This window comes from Eptatretus burgeri, chromosome 12 (genome assembly GCF_056783735.1).
Source record: "Eptatretus burgeri isolate ZD-2024b chromosome 12, Ebu_testis_v1, whole genome shotgun sequence".
NCBI lineage: Eukaryota > Metazoa > Chordata > Myxini > Myxiniformes > Myxinidae > Eptatretus > Eptatretus burgeri.
In genome coordinates, this window is record NC_140972.1 from 33,177,203 (window position 1) to 33,199,553 (window position 22,351).

Genomic DNA, 22,351 nt, shown 5'->3' on the forward strand with positions numbered 1-22,351 from the left:
TGGAACGGGGAGGGTGAGGACTTGGGTTGTGAGGTGGAGGTTGAGGACTTGGGGTTTTGGAGAAGGGTTGCTGATTTGGGGTTTGTGGGGGGCGGGTGAGTTGAGGACTTGAAGTCACATTCTACATTGTGCGGATTTTACGCAAGTCCGTGATAGTAAGAAATAAAATACCTAAAATGTTAATTAATCTGCTGTGAATAAAAGTGAAGCCGTTTTAGGCCTTACCCTCGGCAGGGCAAAAGTGGACCAACTCCTGGCTGAATACAAACACTTGTGAACACTGTACCAAGGAGGGAGAGATACCAATAATATTGAAACAACGAATACACAAGGCATCTTGAAATTCCTAATCAAGACCACATTAGCATGTGCTCACACCAATCTTACATGACTATCACATCATAGGGACACGAGCAATTTATTCAGCTGCAGCTGCAGCTGAACGATCATTCAGCAGGGTAAAAGTGATCAAGCATCATCTTCCCTCCACAATGAATGGAGAATGGCTTTCTGGGCTGGCATTGCTCATTATAGAAAAGGATCTTGCATCAAGAGTAGATTACTGATCGGTGATTGACAGCTTTGCAGAATAAGCAAAAGGTGCAAAGATTTCATGTCAATGTCAGTTCAAAGTTGAATTTGTATTTATAATGCCATGTAATACATCTTTATATTGTTCAGACATAGAAAATTTAGACAGACAGCAAAATTAATGGACTCATTCCGTAACGGTTTTATTTTGCCCCAGTCGAGAAGAATAAGCGAAACATCTGGCCAAATGAACATGCGATGTATGCTTCCCTGCTGACATATAATTTGTCAGAATTTTGCCTCCCTTGATGCCAAGGTCTGGATATGCCACTGTTGGCAGCCAGATGGTATAAAGACTGGCAGTGGCCATACTAGTGGGATGGCAGAGATGAGGAACATAATAAGCAATGTTGGAGGCTTGACTTATTGCTGTGGCACAGCAATGTGTCCAGATGGTATCGGTAACACAACCACCTGGAGTAGGAAGATGCAAGCACAATGTGGTCAAAGGGTGTGGACCAATCAAGATGGCAAATCCCTGCTAAGCAACTTGCATAATAATCAATTGACCCCAGTGGTGTTTGTGGCTGTAGTCTCTTGGTATGAACATATCATGCCGCTGAAGCGTGCTCTGGGACTCTGAAGTTCCCGATATTGCTGATAGGGTTACACGGACGACAGGGAAACCCGAGTCCCACTCGTGCAGTACACTTGGGTGATGGACATAAACAGTTGAGCACACTCACTCTGTACTAATGCACTCACACAGTTTCAAATGCTCTTTCACCTCACTTGTCTCTGTCTCTCTCCTGTGCTTTTTACAAAGACGTGACACCATCACTGACTCCAATTCAACTTCCCCAAATCATGACTGAATGACTGTCCTGGTTTCTAGCTGTAAAGCATTTAGCATCTTGCACCACATCTTGCTCTCCAAACTCTCTGCTTATGGCATCCAAAGCCACCTCCACACAAGGCTGACTGACTTCCTCTACTCTCGCAGTCAACGAGTGCTCAACGGTATCCTCTCATCCACTCTCCCTGTAAAGGCTAGAGTGCCCCAAAGGCAGTTTCTTGGGCATAGTCTGATTCTTAGTCTTCATCATCCATCTTTGTGACTCTCTGGAAAATCCTCTTTATATCTTTGCTGACGACTCCACCCGAGGCCGTAGCATCCGTCATCAATCAGATACGCAGGCAGCAGCTCTCTCTCTCTCTCATTCTCTCTCTCTCTCTCTCTCTCTCTCTCTCTCTCTCTCTCTCTCTCTCTCTCTCTCTCTCTCTCTCTCTCATTCTCTCTCTCTCTCTCTCTCTCATTCTCTCTCTCTCTCTCTCTCTCTCTCTCATCTCTCTCTCTCTCTCTCTCTCTCTCTCTCTCTCTCTCTCTCTCTCTCTCTCTCTCTCTCTCTCTCTCTCTCTCTCTCTCTCTCTCTCTCTCTCTCTCTCCAGCCTCAACAGAATAATGAGATGTTACTAAACTTGCAATATGTCTTTCAATCCTGACAAATCTGACACTCTTGCTCTGTCTCTCCAAAAATACCATATGGCCAACCCTCCCACCTACTTCCTTAATAATCCTATTGAAGTTCATTCACTCAAAATTTTGGGCCTCACGACTCACCATGATTTTTCTTGGCCAAACCACATATCTAAGTTGGCAGACAAAGCCAGATGCCAACTAGCCATCCTCCATAATGTAAACTAATTCCTTGACACATTCGAACTTTTATCCACTTACAAGGCCTTCATACGTAGCTTGAAGGAGTACCGCTCTTCCCCTTGGCTGATGCTCCTGCCTCACACCTTGCTCAGCTCAACCCCCCCCCCCCCTTTCTGGTGAAATTTCAAAAATCCATAATTACTACTCACCTCTTCTCATTTGTTCCTTTTTTTCCTAATGGTCAATCATGTTCATGTCTTAAGGTCATCAAGACAGGTGTTGACCATCATATGTGATCATCCCCCATCCAAAACCATGATCTTTTCTACCCCTGTCAATCCCTTGTCCCACCCCTAAACCCAAGCCTTTCTCTTTCCTGAAAGTTTCCTTCTGTATCCATCTTGTCCATCCTATGTGGCCCCATCGTCCATTCCTCCCCACACCCATTGCTTTGTCCAAGTCTCCTCTATTTTGTCCTTCAACTCAGCTGTTCATGTCCTCCCCCCCCCGCCCCCCCCCTTTCCTCTCTCCGTATTGTTCCTTTTGTTCTGTTGCATCCTGATCTGTTCCGTGTTCTCGCTCTCCCACAAGCCTCGACTCTGAATACAAAAAAAAACAACATGACTCACCCACAACACAAACTGTTTTGTCACACCTCTCACCAATGAAATTCTCCAGTGTGACTCTTCGCAACTCCAGCCACTTCTGAAGCATGATTTGCTATAATTCCCGGTATTACTAATTCAGTGTGTCCTTCTCCAGTCCAAATTAAAATGCCAAACACAACGCCTTTTAGCTTTTGTTGCTCTTGCCTCCAGCAGTCTCAAGCATTTCAAGCCAATGAGACTCCCCATGATGGCCCATTCGGTGAAATTATCGATTTGTCAATCTTTTTACCAGGTTCTCCAATTCAACCCTGCCTCCCGAAAAGTCAAGTGCTGTCCACATAATTTCCAAGTTAGTTCTGGAAAGTGGTTGGTGTGGTCATTAATTTCAGGTGTCTGTGGAGTGTGCAGACCCCCTTTGTTCTCAGTTCCCTATGCCAGTACAATTCACAACAAACTTGCTCATGTCATCCAATATAAAGAGTCTAAAAAACTGTGTTTGGACCGTACGGTACATTATGCAACTATTCTCAACCATAAACACTTACAAAGTAAAAAGCAAAATTGCTCAATATATATAGATAAATATATATATATATATACACATTAAATATGAAACAACAATGTATCAAAATCCTATTTTACAAAGCACAGCAAGTTAATAGTGAAAAATAATTAAACAAAAACACCACTTTTAATAACAATAAAGTGAGTTTGAGACCGGCTTTATAAAAACTTTGTCAATGAGCTACACTTTCGACTTCTAGCAATTCTAAAACACTTTTCACATACGATGGTATCTGGGTATCAGATCTGTGACAGGACAGTATCGTTACCTCAGGACCTGTGGCCACTTCAGCCGCTGCTCCTGTCATAACTCCCAGTGTTTGAAACGCAAACACACAGAGTTCCCGTGCACACACTGCAGGCTGTACGATTCCAAGGAAACCAGATCGGGAAGGAAAGAAGACGGGTGATCGAGAAAGTTAATCATGCAATTGATAGTCTCAAGAAGCGATCTTGTGTACCGGCCGAAAAACATTTGTTAAGAGCTTCTCCAGTGTGGTCTGATGAAGCAAAATGAGTTGAAAGTGAGAAGTGAAAAGAAATTGAACTGAGGGTGGTCAAACCTGCTCGGATAGCGCACCTTTAGCATCGGCCCATTCTGGAAGACATGTGGCTCATCACACACAACACAAAACTCGTTCAGCGTTGGAATCCTTTGTGTTGCATAGAGCATTGTCTGCACATTTGTGATACAAAGCACGCCGAAAAAATTTCAGCACCCATAATTTTCAGGGCAATAAACATATGGCAAACATTATGCCTGACTTGATGCCTGAGCACACAGCTGCGACAATCCCAATTAACGTCATACTCAGAACAAGGGTGGCACTCATCAAACAAGCACACAAATAAATCTGTTATGACCGACGGATGAAACAATAAAGGTCACCTCCTGCTTGCCCAATATCAAAATGTTCATGGGAAATACAAAGTATGAGTTCACCTTGAGCTCATTTGGATCAAGAGGACAAGCTACAAATCAATAAAAAGCAAGTACTTTGATCTGGAGGGAAAAGCTAACAATTAAGAATCAAAATACAAAGAAGGAAAACTCGAAGAGACAATTCAGTTTTGACCACCGTTACGTAGTCACAGGGACGTGCAGTTGTTTTATATAAAAAGATACAACTTCACATGTGACAATTAATGACAAAATGGCTATGGCTATCCCATTTACTCATTAATTTCCCCCCAGAATCTGAGCAATGAATTAGTGAGTTAATTTGTATATTATTCCAAAAATGGCAATGAAGAGATATTTGATCAACCAAAACAGGCTGTCGTGCTAGATTAATGAAGGTAGGCAGCCATGGTGTGTTACAGGATACACACCTTGTGGGATCATAACCACTGCTTGCTTACCTGCACAAGGAAGCCATGTTCCAATGTTGGGAGAGTTTTGGCTGCATTGGCATGCTAAACAGAAAAAGTGAAAATGACCAATATATACTAACTAGCAAAAAATAAGAGCAAAGAAAAAATAGTGAGATCGAAGCAAAGTAAGAGATTAGACTACTACCTATTTGCAGCAACAGGCTTACCTGTGGGGGACCATCTGGCTCCAGACTTCGCTTTCCTCGCATACCTACATCCGGGTGAAAGAGGAAATTCTGTGGCCTGCAAGGTAAGAAGGGAAAGCACAAGGATATGTACGAGTTTTCTCGAAGCACACGGCAAAACAAGAACCTTCTCCATGATGATCTTCTCTACCTCACACACTAAAATGAAAGACGATGTTGGTGGTTCAAATTTTCTCTGGACAAATCTGCATACAATATTCTGCATTTTGTCCAGTGAAACTATCCACATACATTGCAGACTTTAACGTCAAGACAAATTCCATATCCTATTGTTCATTCAACAAATTTTAATTTCTTCCAGATATTCAAGTGACATTGCCTGCTTTGTTTATATTGCTCCTAGCATTGAACCCATTGCTTTGCTGACGGTAGTTGAACAACATAATGTATATATTGTTACGGGTATGCCGGCTGTCACGAGTGGCCTCTCGGACTCGCTTCCCAACCTTTGATGCTGAAGCCGACGAGCCGCAGATAACTCCGTGGCACGACGGGTTGGTAACCAGCCATTAACACCGTCTGAGGTGTCTAAATCTGGTACGATCTCCGCACCAAATCTCAAGTCACCTTCCCAGTGATTTAGTTATCCCAGATGGGGAGCCATACTCTCGACGCCCCACTCTTATCTATTAATTAGGTATGTACGTGCCAAACCGTAGGTACGATGTCAGCTTGTCTATGACGGAGCGAATCAGCGGGGTACAACCTCCCGTCTATTTGAGCAGGTTTGGAAATAACAAGTCTTGAAAGGCACGTATTTACAGGAGATTGCAGTGTCACACAATAAAGAGTCTTAGCCCAAAGCACTAAAAAGCCCCTTATAGTCAACCTTATCACTAACAAGACATAGGTGCCTTATATCCAGGAAGAAGTCGAGGCATATGGCTGACCCATTTCTCACCCATACGGGAGCCGGCTGGCCCACGTGGGTCCCAACGAGGTGTAGATGCAGGTGAGCGAGAGGTGCAAGTGGGAGGTGCACTGTCATGAGGTATTGTGCAGTGCTAGCTCTGAAAAGAAGTTTGGACTCGAGTTGATGCTCCACAACAGTGCGAGTCAAAGAATTCAAAGAGTGCCACAACTATAAGCACATTACACTTCTGTTGGTTGTAGCTAAAGTATTTGCCTGGATACTCCCAAAAAAAGTTTGGAACGTGCTAGACGCAGTAGGTGGAGGGAAATAAAACACAGGCGAGTTTCACAGGATATTGAACAACCAATCAAATCTTCCCTTTGGGTCAGATTGGAGAAAGCATAGAGAGTTTGCTCATCCCACACTTGCAGCCTCTGTAGATATCAAGAAGACCTTCAACTCTTTAAATCACAACTGCCTGTGGCTTCATCTATAAGCCTCAGGTCTACCAGTAAAGATTGTTAGGCTTATTTGGGCTCTCTATAGCATCAACAAAAGCAGTGTCCTTGTTGGAGTGGACTTATTAGACTTCTTTAAATTCAAGAGTTTGACAAGGTGATGTGCCGGCACTGACACTCGTCCTACCAGCCATTGACTTTATAATAGTCTGCACATTGCAGAATTCGAGATCGACATTGCAGAGTCTCCCTGGGAAATGACAAGACGGACTTTGACTATGCAGAAGAAGTAGTCCTGCTTGCTGAATCAGTAGACACACATACTGCCGCCAAATACTTATTAAGTAGGCATGATTCCGCTCTCGGGCTCGAAATGCTCTCGTGTTTCCACTCTCGGGAAGGAGACAAGTTTGAAAATTCAATCTTGAGGTTGGACAGATGTTGTTTTCTAGCTTTCTTGAGAGTGGACACACACTTGTTATGGGCTTTGTGGAATGATCTGAGGTTGCCTTTGGTTGGATTTGCCTTCCAGGAGGAGAATGCAAGTTGTTGCAAGGCTCATAGCCTTATATTACTGCTATACCGCTACTGCTATACCGGAATGAGGCCATCAGATCCACAAAGGACAGGACAGCTTGGACATCTCTCGTGTCTGCGGCAACGTTGCGACAGTGGCATGGATGACGATGACGATGATGATGATCAGGCACTTAAACATGTATTTCATTGAATCGATGAATTACTCGCAAGTATATCATGTTATGTCGATAACATTATCATGTTCAAAAACAAATTCGCAAAAACGATGAAAATAAAATTTTCCGACAACGCTCAGAGATGGAAAAATAACATTAATAATTTTGGGGCAAGCTTAAAATTAGAATGAGATCTTTCTTTCAAGGGAAGAACACATGAAAGGTGGGAGATGTAGCCATAGGAATTAAAGAAAATATCATTGCACTCAATGATCCATCCATCCATCGGGACCATACTCTGTACAGAGCGTCAGTGCTGCTGAAGCAGTCTCTTGCGCTATTGGTCACAATCCTGGACAAATCGCCACTCCAATGCAGGTTACTCGAATGGCTCAATCATCCCAGCAAGCTGGTACTCATTTTTTGTCAACATTAGAAGGATGACAGGCTGAGTCAACCACACCTGGCATTAATTCAACAACCAAGCAGGATTTGAACTCAGGACCCAAGGATCTCAAGCCCACCACCCTGACCATTAAGCCAACACCAGGCATGCTCAATGATAAAGAAGCACAAATGTACTTAAAGAAGTTTGCATCAATTGAATGCAAAATAATTTGAAAGGATGACCAACGGATGTGTTTTAAAATACGATATTAAAGTGGAGAACAATCTTTGTTGAAGCGAAATAAATGAATAAATAGAAACAGCCATAATTTTGGGGTCTAAAATGGTTTGCAACATGTATGTTGTAGGAGGGCCTTCACAGCAATAATTACATTGTATCACCTAATTGATGGCCGTACCCGTGCCACACCACGTACTTCATGGATATAACCATACCGAATCACAAACTTCATGGATGCACCCATGCCACACCGGGAACTTCATGGACATACCCAAGTTGCATCAGGTTGTTCATGGATGTAGCCACGCCACACCACGGACTTCATAGACGCAACCACTATGCACGATGGAATTTATGGATGTACCCATGCCGCACCACATACTTCATGAACGTATCCACCCCTCACAACAAACTTCATGGGCATACCCACCACACACCAGGTATTCCAAGGATGTACCCACCTTGCACCACATACCTCTTGGGCACAAAAACAGCGCACCATCCACTTCATGGATGTACTACCCCACACCACATACTTGTTTGGCATACATGCACTCGACGAACGGGCTCGTGTCGTGCCACCGCTCAACGGAAGGACTCGCGTCGTGCCACGCGCACGACGGACGGGCTCGTGTCGTGCCACGCACTTGACGGACAGACTCGCGTCGTGCCACGCACTCGACGGATGGACTCGCGTCGTGCCACGCGCTCGACGGACGGACTCCCGTCGTGCCACGCACTCGACGGACAGACTCGCGTCGTGCCACGCGCTCGACGGACGGACTCGCGTCGTGCCACGCGCTCGACGGACGGACTCGCGTCGTGCCACGCGCTCGACGGACTCGCGTCGTGCCACGCTCTCGACGGATGGACTCAAGTCGTACCACGCGCTCGACGGACGGACTCGCGTCGTGCCACGCACTCGACAGACGGACTCGTGTCGTGCCACGTGCTCGGCGGACATACTTGTGTCGTCCTACACACTTAACTGATGTACCTGCATCGCACCAGGCACTTGACTTCAAATTTTATTTGTACACAAGAAATAGCACAAGCAAATCAATAAAACTGGTGCATAAGAACAAAACGTCACAAAATGACTTATGTCTGCATGATTGAAGGATCATTATCATGTTCAAGCAAAATTTGGAACACCAACATACTCAGCATCATGACTTCAAGCAAGCATTCAACTTCACAGATGATGGAGTACCCTTCCAAAACAAGGTGCAAAGGCTACCTGTGCAAGTGTGTTAGGAGGCTTAATGGTGAGCGAAGCTTTTTTCCAATGCGATTCGATCTGAGCAAGTTCAATCCCTTGCTGTGCTGGTTCTGCAAGCTTTCGTTGTTGAGATGTTTCCATTGCTGTGACACAAAGGTCCTGAGGACCCTTTTAAGGAAGCAAGGCAAGATACTGTTCATGAAAACGAGATCGCCATTGGGGGGCCAAGAGATACTCATCATCAGAAATGTGTTATTGTCTCATGTTAAACCAATCATTCGCATAATCTTCCCTCGCCTCGAACAACTATGACAGCATGTCGATAATAATAATGCACATTCTTCAATACCTTCACATGTAAATGCATTTATTTACTATTTTTACTACCTGTAAAGAAAAAGAAATCTTCATTACCAATTAAAACCAATTTATAAATAAAACAAACAAGGAAAAATGCAGCTTATGACTGGTGCCTAAATGTGTCTGATCTTACTTCGGCCAACTGACTTTACAACAAGGACAAATGTGTCCAAGAGCGGCGTCCTAAAGGTTTTGTCTTCACCAGAAGAAGAACAAGAACAAGAAGAACAAGAAGAACAAGAACAACGCGGAGCTCTCTTAGAGCCACGTTCTCCATGCAAGATGCGGCTAAAAATAGAAAATGCTGTTTTTAATAAAATAAAAAAATATTAACTTACTTCTTGAGCTGCAGCCCAATTCCAAAGTTATCCTTGTTGGAAGGTTGGAAAACTTCAACACTCGGATCTGGAAAAAAATAAAATAAAATAAAAACGTGTCACCACCAATCATCCAACTATTACACCTTAGATCAACTTTCAAGGCTAAAATGACCCCTCCCCGCCCACTTTCTTTCACCGAAGGGGAATCTTACAGATTCCATTTTAAAGAATCTTCACCTAAGGTGGAAGGCCGTGAGGTTCTCCGGAGGGCCCTCAATGAGATCAGGTGGAAAACCCTGAACAATCAAACAAACAAACAAAAAAGAATTTGGAATTTACTCCTGAGTGCCTTACATTTGCATGTAAAGGCGTGAGATTTTACTTGTTCACAGTGCAGAAGAGAAAGCCAGGCTTCACCGAGATAAAGATTAGAATAGACTGATAATAATGCAGCTCTTCCAGTCCACCTGATGGTTTATTGCGATGATGTGAAATTTTAGGAATATCAGAGCAATTGGAGCTGTTTGTGCCTTCCCAGTCCTGGAACTGATCATCGTAGACTGTTGCCGTATGGCCAACGTTTTAGACAAAAATAAACCATTTTAAAGACGAGGAGAGTGTTCCAGCCTTCTGCCTCCACGCGTGCAGTCGAGCTGCCAAGGTTGGTTGTTATTTGGGCGATCGTTGCGATACGTATTATAATTTATTGAACGCACTGTAAGTTCGGTCAGTTTGGTGATCCTCAGGGGGTTTGTGGTATGACTGGTGACGTTAGTCAGACCCATCAATGCGACAATGTTTTTCATTAACCGATAAGGTACATCGACTCTGCTGAAAAGGAGGTTTGCTTGTGGATACCTCCCCTGTGAGTGATTCCAATGATGGCAAGCTAGTAAGCAAACCAGTGAGGAGAAAGCAAGCAGGCAGATGCACAATCCTGGCATATACCTTCTTGGCACAACTCCTCTGAGTGCCATCGTTGACCCCTGTCAAGCAGCCGAGGCCCTACGGCCTCTTGGGGAAAGCAATATGGCTGGCTGCTCCAAAAATATTCCAAATAATGACAATCAGTCACAGAAAACGACTAAAGGGAGACAGACCCCTCTAAGGTAGATGCCCAAGTCTGTGTGGCCACACCGAGCAGCCAGAATGTGTGCTGCAAAGGATAATGACTTTACCTTCTCCAGTGAGGAAGGGGATCCCTGCCTAATCATAGGATAGCGCTCTACACGAAAGCTTTTAGCTTTGGTGTAGTTTTCTAAAGAAAACAACTCTCCTAAAAAAAAAGGTGTTGCCTGCTCTCCAACCAACAGCTACTCGGTTCCAGACGAATCGCAGAAGATTTAATGAACAGAGCTGGAGCTTAGAGGAGCAGGAAATCATCCTCAACTGCAAAGCCTATTCTGCACATGAAGCATGGGGGACGAACGGTGAAGGAAAAAGATTCATGAACCAATTAAAAACGAACAAAGCTGGCAGCCAAGGCCGAAAGAGTTCCATTCCAAACGAAATTCACTGCAGTAGCTTCAATGATCCAAAGATACTTGACCCAGGACAGAACAAAGGAAATAACTGACAAAGCAAAACAAGCAATTAAATGCACACTGTAAATTGGAAGGCCCAAGGAGAGAGAATCAGCATAAAAAGAAAATCTGGACAAATAAGGAAAAATGGACGTTATTATGGGCAATAGAATATGCCAGCCGAAAAGGTGCGAGGAAAGAAAGTGTGAACACCTGAGAACAGAAAATCCGAAGACTACACCCTGATAAAGGTCATTATAATAGGGCAACATTAAGCTCAAAGAAAAACAATATCCTCAAACAAAATATATTCACAAAGGAGGAACTAAGAATAAGAGATGAACAAACTTGGTGAGACAAAATTAGAAAACAACTCTCCAATGCACCGAACTTCAAATGCCCAGGCCTGGGTGGGATTCCAAACTTCTGGCTAAAGCAACTACCTGCTCTCCATCCTCACTACACTGGAGCATTTAACAAACTCATCCAAGAAAAACAAACAGTCAATGGACGAATGGTTCACAGAAGGCAACACTCTTTTAATCCCAAAATCTGAAAAAAAAACCCACTGACGCAACAAATATAGACCAATAACATTCCCACCAACAACATACAAACTTTGAACAGGTATAATCACCGATGCAATTTACAACCACATTACTCAACAAGGAGCTTTAGCGGCAGAGCAGAAGGGATGAAAGAGAGGATGCTATAGAACAATAGACTATTTATTGTTAAACAAAACCATACTTGAAAACTGCAAGCTCCGACAAACCAACTCATCCACAGCCTGGATAAATTACAAAAAAGCCTTTGACAGTGTCCCACATTCATGGATTATAAAATGCATGCAAGTATACAAAACTGACCCCCAAATAATCAACTGATTGAGAAAGCAATGATGCTCTCGCTCTGGAACACAACACTGACACTACCTTACTAGGTAGGAAAGATTGAAATCCTAGGAGTAAAGATACGACTTGGTATCTTACAAGGTAACAGCCTTTCTCTCTGGCTCTGTACCCACTGAGTAACAAGGACACAGATACAATCTGACATACAACAGAAAAATGACTAAAGAAACAAGAAAGATAGCACATCTACTGTACATGGATGATCTAAAACTCTTCTCACCAAATGATAAGAAATTGGAAGATCAACTGAAACTAGTAAAGCAGTACTCGGAGGACATTCGAATGGAGTTTGATCTTGACAGATGTGCCAAATGCATATTTGTACAAGGAAAAAAACAAAACGAACAGACAACATCTCAATCAATCACAGTAAATCAATGCAGGAAGTAGAAAACGAAGCATTCTACAAATACCTCGGAATAGAACAAGGCTCACAGGTACAACACAAGAAAATGTGTAAAATAATCAGCAAAGAGTACTTACCCAGAATAAGACGAATTCTAAAGTCATCCCTCTCTCCAAGAAACAAAACCAAAGCTATAGACCAACTTGCAGTGCTGCTGTGCAAGTATAAACTGGCCACAATTGGAGATCAACAGTTTAGACACCAAAACAAAGAAACTTTCAACTATTCACAAGATATTCTACAAAAACCCATGCATACCGAGGTTGTACTTACCGAGAGGATGAGGAGCAGGAGGTGGTTTGATGGAGTTTAACCAAGTGCACAGAACAACGTGCATCAGACGACTAGCGGAGTATGTGAAATGCTCAACAGACTATCGGATGAGATTTGTACATGAGCAAAAAAACAACAAACCAGAAAAGGGATCCCTAATCCATTTAGCAACAAACTTCCAAAAACAGGTGCAAATTATGGATACTACACAGGAAAATGAAACAGAAACAAACACAGCCCCAATGATTGTGAAAAAAGAGGAAAACTATAAAATAAATATCCACAGATATACTCTGACAAATAGGCTATCCCCCGCTTTAAGGCCCTGTCACACCTTGACGATTTAGCCAGCGTATGTCGACGTATGAAAAATTTGTCTAAAATGCTGGCACACGTCGAATACGTTATGCGTAAGTTTTGTATACGCTAAGAGCACGCTGGCATACATCGTAGTACGCTGGCATACGTCATAGTACGCTGGCATACGTCGTAGTACACCGAGCTGTTAGACAAATTTTCCATGCTTGAAATTTTTCGAAGTATGCCAGCGTATGACTCGCACGTTCCGCATAATGCTGACATAAGTTGTAGGCACGTTACGCGATCGTTGACACACATCGACACACTTTACTTGTAAGTTACTCATAAGTCGAAACACGTCAAGGTAATGTTTAGCGTCAGTGTTCCAGACTCCATGTTTTTTTTGTTTGTTTGTTTGTTTGTTTTTTTCTTCGGTATGATGGTGATGTTGACACTTCGATTTCTAGTGCAGTTATAATATAATATAATGAATAAGCTGCCGCTCAACGATTTAAATCATAACCGCACTAGAAATCAAAGTGTCAACATAAGTCATGCCGAAGAAAAAAAATAGTAATAAAAAAACATGGAGTCTGGAACACTGACGGGTTCCTCCTGTGAAGCCCATTTTTATATACCAATTGCCCTAAACGCTGCCAATACGCCATTATGCGGTAGCTGTAAGTTAGAAACACATTCAGTAAGTTCTGTGGTCGTCCGGAAGATGTCAATCAAATACGTCTTATCTAGTCGTCTACATATGTCAATGTGCGTTGAAGATACGTTACTCATAGGTTCAAAGCACGTTACTCATAGGTTAAAAATTAAGTTTCAGGTATGCTAAACATTACCTCGACGTGTTTCGACTTATGACTAACTTACAAGTAACGTGTGTCGACGTGTGTCAACGATCGCGTAACGTGCCTACAACTTATGCCAGCGTATGCGGAACGAGTGCGTCATATGCTGGATACATCAAAAAAAATTTAACATGTTGAAAATTTGTCGACGTACTCGGCGTACTACGATGTATGCCAGCGTGCTTCAGCGTGCTCTTAACGTATACAAAACTTACCCACAACGTATTCGACAAATTTTTCATACGTCGGCATACGCTGGCTAAAACGTCAAGGTGTGACAGCGGCTTGACACTTCGATGTCTAGTGCGGTTATGATTTGAATCGTCGAGCCGCAGCCTTTTAATAGGCTACGCCACGTGATCGTCGGCGATACGCTGGCGCGCGCTATGCATAAGTTAGACTATCATTGGGCATAGGTTGTGAACACCGCCAACACACTCAGCATTCGTTGGTATAAGTTATCTATATGTTATTGAAACGTTCTGTGTACGTTACTAATACGTTATGCATATGTCCAACTCGTTATGAATACGTCCAAAACTGGAAAAAAAAAACATCAATAGTTCAGCATACGCCAGCGTTTTACATACATTTTGATACCTTGCCATATGCTGGCTAAAACGACAAGGTGTGACAGGGCCTTTAGCAGTGAAAATGACCTTAAAATGCTTGTTGTATACTCTGACAAATGGAAGAATGACAAAAGAGCAGGAAGATTGAAAAAAGAATTTGACAGGATCGGGATCGACAAGGAAGGCTCACTGGAAAGGCTAAGAAGAGGTCAAATTAGTTGGGATGGAGAGCGAGTCATCATAAATGCCCAAGACCAAGGACACGACACGGCAAGATTGAGTCAATCAAACAATTGCAGGTTTTGATGGGAATAAACAAAGTACCAGCTACCTCCTTTCGGGATGTAAAAAAAAAAAACTCGTGTCGGAACAGCTGTACACAGAAAGACATGAGACAGCATCTGTGGAGTAATCCATTGGCACATCTGTAAACATTTCAACATCCCGGTCCCAGAACAATCATGGAAACACAAACCAAATCCAATCCTTGAAAATGAACATATAATGCTCATGCATGACAATGTGATCCCGTCAAGTGTGGACATTACAAACAAAGTATTGCATCCGGACATGGTGCTCAAACACAAAAAGGAAAAGTCAGCATTGTTGATTGAGGTTTTAGTTCCCAATGACTTTGGACTAAATGCTACAGAAATCAGGAAAAATGACCAACTACCAGGATCTGAAAAATGAGGTCAAGAGGACTTGGAAATTGAAGAAACCTGAAATTGGACCAGTGATAGTTGAAGCGACAGGAATGATTAAGAAAACCCTTACTGAGTGTTTAAAAATCATTCCAGGGAATATCACAACAAACCAGCTACAAGTGGAGGCTGTCAGAGGTTCAGTGATGATTATGAAAAGAGCCCTCGCAATGGGGCTATTAAAACGAAGTTTTACAGTTTGGTTCATGAATCATGATCCTTTACTGAAAAAGGAAGTGAAGATTTTGAGTTCTGGGAGAACCTCTTCTCCTGAAATCCGCAAATGGAGATACCAATCAACCTGAGAATCCCTGAGCAGATAAAGCATCTGTGACCTATTCCAATCCTGGGATATCACAACCACCAGATTTATATCCGTGTGAGCTCCACTTATTCACCAATATGAAAAATAATTTCAAGAGAGCGCTTTACTGATGGGATGAACAAGTACATACTGTATATTGTAGTTCTATGCTTTGCTGGTTTCAAATGTGTTGGCATAAACTCGGCACACTCAAAAACACAGACAATTAGAATCACATGACATGAAATAAAGCCATCAGCATAACTAGATTTATGTTGTTGGTGGAGAGACAGAACTTACAGGATAAGGCCTAAACATACAAAAAGAAAGAGAGGACAAACTAACCAGGTCCATCGAGATATTGAGAGAGGCAGAAATGGAGACGAATGACAATGGCTTCATTGCTCAACACCTTCCATGCTGTTGCAATCTCATCCTGTGAAGACCAGTGGAGCATACATGGGTGTGTAAGGTCTCGCAAATCTCTCTTTGTCCTGAAACTGCACCGTGTCTCAATGGAGCGAAAATCTCCATTTGGCTAAACTGAGATGGTTATATTTAATCATCAATTTTTAAAGAAGTCACTAAAATATGTAAATCTAATTATTTTTTTTTTTAAACCCCCAATATATAACTCCAAAATCCAATTACTTGACTGAAATTACTTTTTCCAAGTTTGAAAAACATATTCAGTCAGCTTCCCTCTTTACACCTCTTCACACACATATGATGCACATTAGGCAAAAGTGTTAATTTAAGATGTACAAAACAATGATAAGACCAGTGATGTTGTATGGTGCTGAGACGGACATTGCTGAGACTTGGACTGAGACTTGCATCAGGAAGAGCGGTCACTTGACAGGGCAAACATGAGGATAAAAGGAGCGAAGAGATAAGAAGAAGGCTTGGAGTGAGAAGTGTTGCAGAGTTGTTAGGCAAAGTTATGGTGTTATGGAAATGGTATGCAGAGTATTTAAGGAAGTGCAGTGAAAATGGCATATACAGTAAGTGTGTGTGTGTGTGTGTGTGTGTGTGTGTGTGTGTGTGTGTGTGTGTGTGTGTGTGTGTGTGTGTGTGTGTGTGCGCGCGCGCGTGCGTATATATATATATATATATATATATATATATATATATATATATATATATATATATACATATATATATATATATATATATATATATATATATATATATATATATATATATATATATATATATATATATATACCTCCCTGGGTACAGGCGGTGTCCCCACCTCCCTGGGTAGGGAAATTTTGCAATCCAATTTGAATTGAAGAACGGAATGGAAGAACGGAACGGTAATAGAATGACCCAAGTTACCAATATGAATTGAGGATGTGCTGCAATATCTTTGCTGTGAAGAAATATGATGTTTTTTGGAGTTCTTTCAACCAGTGCAAGAAAAAAAAACAAGGCTTCCCTTTAGTTTTTTCTATCATGCTATTTTCACCAGAGGCTTCCAGCACGTTACATATGAAGGTTGAAGGAAACAGGGGAGGGGGGGGGATGATGATGATGATGATGATGATGATGATGATGATGATGATGATGATGATGATGATGATGATGATGATGATGATGATGAGCAAATTTTTGTCATTGAATGTTTTACAAACAAATATTCATTTTTCATGCTTATGACAACAGGAAAAGGAGGATTGAAGGAAGGCAGAAGGAATTGGATGAAGAAGATGAGTTTTGGGGAGAATAACACTGGATGAAATGTACAGGTCCCAAGGCTGCCAGTGATTGAATTTCAAATTAAATGGAGCCGACCAAGAATCATGAAAGGCTATCCCAGGAGTTGAATCCAGGCAACCCAGATGATATCCCAAGCTGTTACCTATCCACCACTCCATCCTCTCAAAAAGGTGTTTTTATTATGAACACAATAGAAGGGTTGAGCCCAAAACGAAAAGCCCCCCCCCCACCCCCACCATGGGTGAAAAAGCAAAGAAAGAATTGAGTAAGGTATATTAATTATATTAGATCTACATGACTGATTCATGACTGGAATTGTTGCAAGTTGATATAAGTCAGGAATACACTTGTATGGAAGCAGTTCCAAAGAAAGGAAGCATTGGGGGGATGGTGATTGGCACGGAAGGAAAGGATGGTAATGCAGAAAGGGTGTGAGTGGAAGCGGCAAGTACCGGTAGTGGACAAGAAATAGAAACACCAATGTAAAGTCACTTAGTATGGTGTTGAGCCACCACATGTGACTAATACGGCCTGTAGGCACGGTGGCATAGAGTCCACCAGCGTCTGGAATTCTGCAGGAAGGATGTGGCACCATTCTTCAATGAGAAAGTCAATCAACTCACACCTGTTTGATGGAGGTGGAAAATTATGTCTCAGGCGTCATTGCAGAATATCCCATATTTTTAGTTTATTTGGAATTGGAATTCCAGATAAGGTATTGTTATCGTGTACCGTCCGTCCGTCCGTCCGTCTCTCTGTCCATACGTCTCCTATTTATGCCTCTCCGGCCAAACCACTGGGTCGAGCCAGCTGAAATTTGGCAGCAAGGTTCCTCTCTTGACTGGTAACGGGGATTGCAAAGCTCATTCTAGTCACGTGACTTTAAGTAGGTCAAAATGCCTGATTGGTAAATTCCTTCAAAAATCCTCTTCTCCAGACCCACGAGTGAGAATGCTACCAAATTTAGGTTACAACATTAGGCCAGGGTAGGGATGTTAAATTGCAGAGGTCATGCCAATCACATGACTGGAAGTGAGTCGGAATGGTGAAATTGGTAGATTTGGGGGAAAAATTGGGGAAATTCCTTCAAACATCTTCTCCAGACGCACCAGTCAGAATGCTACCAAATTTGGGTTACAACATTAGCCCAGGGCCCAGATAAGCTATAGGTCCAGTGGTCCTATTTTTCTGCATGACCCTAAGCATGCTGGGATGTTATTTGCTTAATTAACACATGGGTCACATCTGTGTGGAAGCCATTGCTTGATGTACCTCATTTATCCAGGTGTTTCCATTTTTTTCTGTCCACTAACTATAGATGGGCTTTACTAACAGAGGGATGAGGAAGATGAACTGAAACAGAGTTATATCGAGCACTGACTGTGGGAGTAATGGTAGAAGAGGCAGAGAGCAGAGATTACTCAACAGTGGGCCAAATGTTGGAGATGGCTAGCAAAAGTAAATAAATATGAGTTCCCTTTCAAGGAACTTTGACGCAAGAGGAAGCGATTCGACCCATCGAAGCCTGCACTGCTATTGCCAATGTATGGTTGTTTGTCCATGACTTATAATTTAAAATGCTGGGCATCAAGCAAGAAAGCAGCACATACTAATTTTTAGAGTTTTGGTATGACAGCCAGGATTCAAACTGTCGACCTCTCAGACACAGAGTAGACGCTCTAACTATAACACCACCAGGTCTGATAAAAGTAGGATTGTTAATCAGTCGGACAGCCTTGGCTTGGCTGCAATCCAGAATATCATTTACTGACAGAGGAGTGCCCCAAATATGGGAACAGTATTTCAGCACTGGTCCGACTTGGTATTTGTAATGGGTGAGAAGCTGATGGGTGTTGAAGTATAAATTGCGTGCTCTTCAGAGGAACTCAAGCCTTTTGCAGGCAAATTTACCAATATTGAGGATATGGGACTTCCAGGAGAGATTGCTGGAGATGGTGACACTGAGCATATTAATGTAAGAGGACTGCTGGAGTTGAGAGCTGGAAATGAGAAGAGGAGAGGTGGTTGTGTTGATCTTGCTAGACATAAGGTGGGTCTGAATATTGGAATGATTGAAGGAAACAAGGTTGTCGGAGCACCATTGGAGGACGAGATGTCCTAATGGTTGAAATTTTATGTGCTGGAAGGATGCAAAAAACATTTGTCTCGTCTTGCCAAGATGCTGTCCCACATATAACTGAGTTCTTTCGATTATGTTTATATCATCCAATAGAATGTGAAAGAGCTTTCACAAAATAGGACAACTGCCTGTAAAGGAAACAGGATAAAAAAAGAAAAATGTTATTGTGCAATGAGAGCAAAAGACCAGATATCAAGGAAGAGCAGTTCGGCAAGAAAGTAAAGTGTGTTCAAAATTTCTAAGAAAGTAGACATCAGGTGCAGGAAACAACTTTTCTTCATTTTGACCCCTACTTCTAAAAACTTGGGCTTTCCTGTAACCTTAGTTTCAGCATTAAACAAGGAACTGCTGGATAAGGTGCATATTACATATGTGTATATATATATATATATATATATATATATATATATATATATATATATATATATATATATATATATGTGTATATATATATATATACACTATATTATAGATATTTATTATATCTAATATATTACACACACACATATATATATATATATATATATATATATATATATATATATATATATATATATATATATATTGTTGTGGTTGACCAAATTCGCAAACCACCATTCAGGTCCCTTAGGTGAGATATCTCGGTAAGTATATGTGTAGTTAGGCCCAAACCCGTGGTCTAGTGGGAATACATGTCATTTATGCGTGCTGCGACTCTTCAGGATAGCCGTTTTTCTTTTACTATCTTTATTTTGGACCAACCGCCATTATTACCACCACCAACCACGTCTCAACAGTCGTCACAACATCAACCACCCACCACAACGCCGCTTCACCACAACAGCCACGACCTTTACCGTCACACCTCGCAACCGTCGCATCGCCACCGTTCTTGCGCCGCTTGTGGGTACCGGTATTGGACTCGTGCAGGGCGCGCGCCGAACAGCGTGTACAAAACCACGGACTTTGCGCTCCAAAAACGGATCAAAAACGACTCACGCCCACTTTTGTTCCGTCCAATCGGTGAGCAAGGGGCGATTTGGCCCCGCCTCCAGGGCGTTGGAGGGCGGTCGCTATATGCAAATTCATGGATCAAAATGCATTCACGCCCACTTTTTCTCGGGCCAATGGGGAGCGAGGTGAAAGGTCGAAGGCAGGGGGTCAAAGGCGAAGCCACGGGGCTTATATAAGCGGCTGCGTTCGTCAGAAAAGGGTCGTCGTGTGCGTTGGAGTTGAGTGCAGTTGGGAAGTTCGCAGGAGGAAGAGTTCGGAGTTGGAGTCGGAGCGAAGAGGACGGAGCTGTGGAGAGGCGGCGGCGGCGAAGGCAGACGAGGGGGTGCTCGCGTCGGTGCCGGGAGCTGCACACCAGGGAGGCCGACGGCGCGACCTGGTCGAGGTGGAGACGCTCGTCGCGGGACCCGAGGCAGAGTAAAAATCCTCCTTTCCCCGAGCATCAGCAACCCCCTCCTGTTTCCCCCCGCGCTGAGATAGTGCGACCAAAGGGGGCCCCCTTCCCACCCCCTACCAGACACTGTCCGCGAGGCCCGCGGAGTTGAGGCACCACCGCCGCTCCGCGTCTCATCACCAGACGGGTAGGCCCGACACGGTCTCGGCCCCAGGCCCGCCTACCCCCTCATCCTGGAGGGCGGTTCTCTTTTCTTTTGCTTTGGGAATGTGTGTTGTCGGCGCCGTCTGTGAAGTAAAATTGTATAAGTGTTGCCGTGTGCTCGGTAGTCGGATAGCTCTGCATTGTCGCATTTGCTTTTTGTCTTCTTTTCTATGTGCTTTTGGTGGAATTGTATATGTGTGCTTTCCGTTCATCGCGAATAAATGTGCTTTATGTTGAACTGCTTTCCCGCTTCGCTTCGTCATTTCTCTCATTGAATCCTCATCTTGCTTCACGTAAAGGGTAGGTAGTGGGCTGAATACACCCGATAATTAATCGAACCGTCGAGGCCGACGATAACACCGCTCGGTTATCCCGATAGTACGGAACGGGTCGCTTAAGTGGCCCGTGTCCGAAGTCGACCTGCGGCGAGGCGCGATCGCCCGGTCTACCCTCCGTGTGGGTACTTAGGTAGGTCGAATTTGGCGAGCAACCCTATCCCACGCGGGGGCCGATTGGCTCGATCGCGGTGAGACTGAAAGGTCCACCCGTGACTGGTTCCCGGCGTTAGTCCGAGAGGGTCACGACTGGATTGTCCGTCCGGTGGGCGACGTGCCGCGATTCGAGTTACGTGGCCGTTCGCACGCCGGCGGGCGCGAATCTGTAAATATATATATATATATATATATATATATTGTTATATAGCCTGGTGTTGGCGCAGTGGTTAGGGCAGCGGCTTGGGATCCAAAAGGTCCTGAGTTCAAGCCCCGTTGGGCCACTGAATTAATGCACCAGGGGGTTGACTCAGCCTGTCATCCTTCCGAGGTCAGCGAAATGAGTACCAGTGTACTGGGCCGGTGTATACACCGGTTAAAATGGGTGTACCATATCCCTGTGTCGTAAGAGGCGACCAGGGTTGCGTCAGGAAGGGCATCCGGCGTAAAACATGTGCCAAATCACTATGCGGATCATACGGATGATCCGCTGTGGCGACCCTTAACGGGAGCAGCCGAAAGAAGAAGAAGATATATATATATATATATATATATATATATATATATATATATATATATATATATATATATATATATATATATATATATATATATATATATATATATATATATATATATATTTGCGAATTCGCGCCCGCCGGCGTGCGGACGGCTGCGTCACTCGAATCGTGCGTGGCACGTCGCCCACCGGATGGACAATTCTGTCGTGACCCTCTCGGAACAACACTGGGAGCTCGTCACGGGTGGGGGTTTAACCCCACCATGACCGTGCCAATTGCCCACCCGCGCAGGATAGGGTTGCTCGCCAAATTCGATCTACCTAAGTACCTGCGCGGATGGTCGACCGGGCGATCGTACCACGCCACAGGCCGACTCCGGACACGAACCGCTTAAGCGGTCCGTTCCGTGCTACAGTGATAACCGAGCGGTGTTATCGTCGGCCTTGACGGTTCCGATTAATTACTGGGATGTTGCACCCACTACAAACCCCTTTCCGTGATGCAAGATGGAGATTCAATAAAAGGAAGGAGATGAAGCAAAGCGAGAAAACAGT

At 43.4% G+C, this 22,351-nt stretch overlaps 1 protein-coding gene across 9 annotated transcripts in view; it reads right to left on the bottom strand.

Annotated features, from left to right (window-relative positions):
- The window catches only part of LOC147015379 (protein mono-ADP-ribosyltransferase PARP6-like), a 110,987-nt gene that overhangs the window by 49,561 nt on the left and 39,075 nt on the right, over positions 1 to 22,351 (bottom strand). For all 9 annotated transcript variants that reach the window (XR_015050316.1, XR_015050315.1, XM_085850058.1 and 6 more), the window contains 7 exons: positions 15,681 to 15,771; positions 9,498 to 9,564; positions 8,818 to 8,967; positions 4,905 to 4,980; positions 4,726 to 4,779; positions 3,944 to 4,039; positions 3,633 to 3,725 (listed from right to left, as the gene is read on the bottom strand). Coding sequence is in view for 7 of the 9 variants with exons in the window: in XM_085850058.1 (XP_085706184.1) it covers positions 3,633 to 3,725; positions 3,944 to 4,039; positions 4,726 to 4,779; positions 4,905 to 4,980; positions 8,818 to 8,967; positions 9,498 to 9,564; positions 15,681 to 15,771 (627 nt within the window). In the remaining 2 variants the exon portion in view is untranslated. The remainder of the gene's footprint in view (positions 1 to 3,632; positions 3,726 to 3,943; positions 4,040 to 4,725; positions 4,780 to 4,904; positions 4,981 to 8,817; positions 8,968 to 9,497; positions 9,565 to 15,680; positions 15,772 to 22,351) is intronic.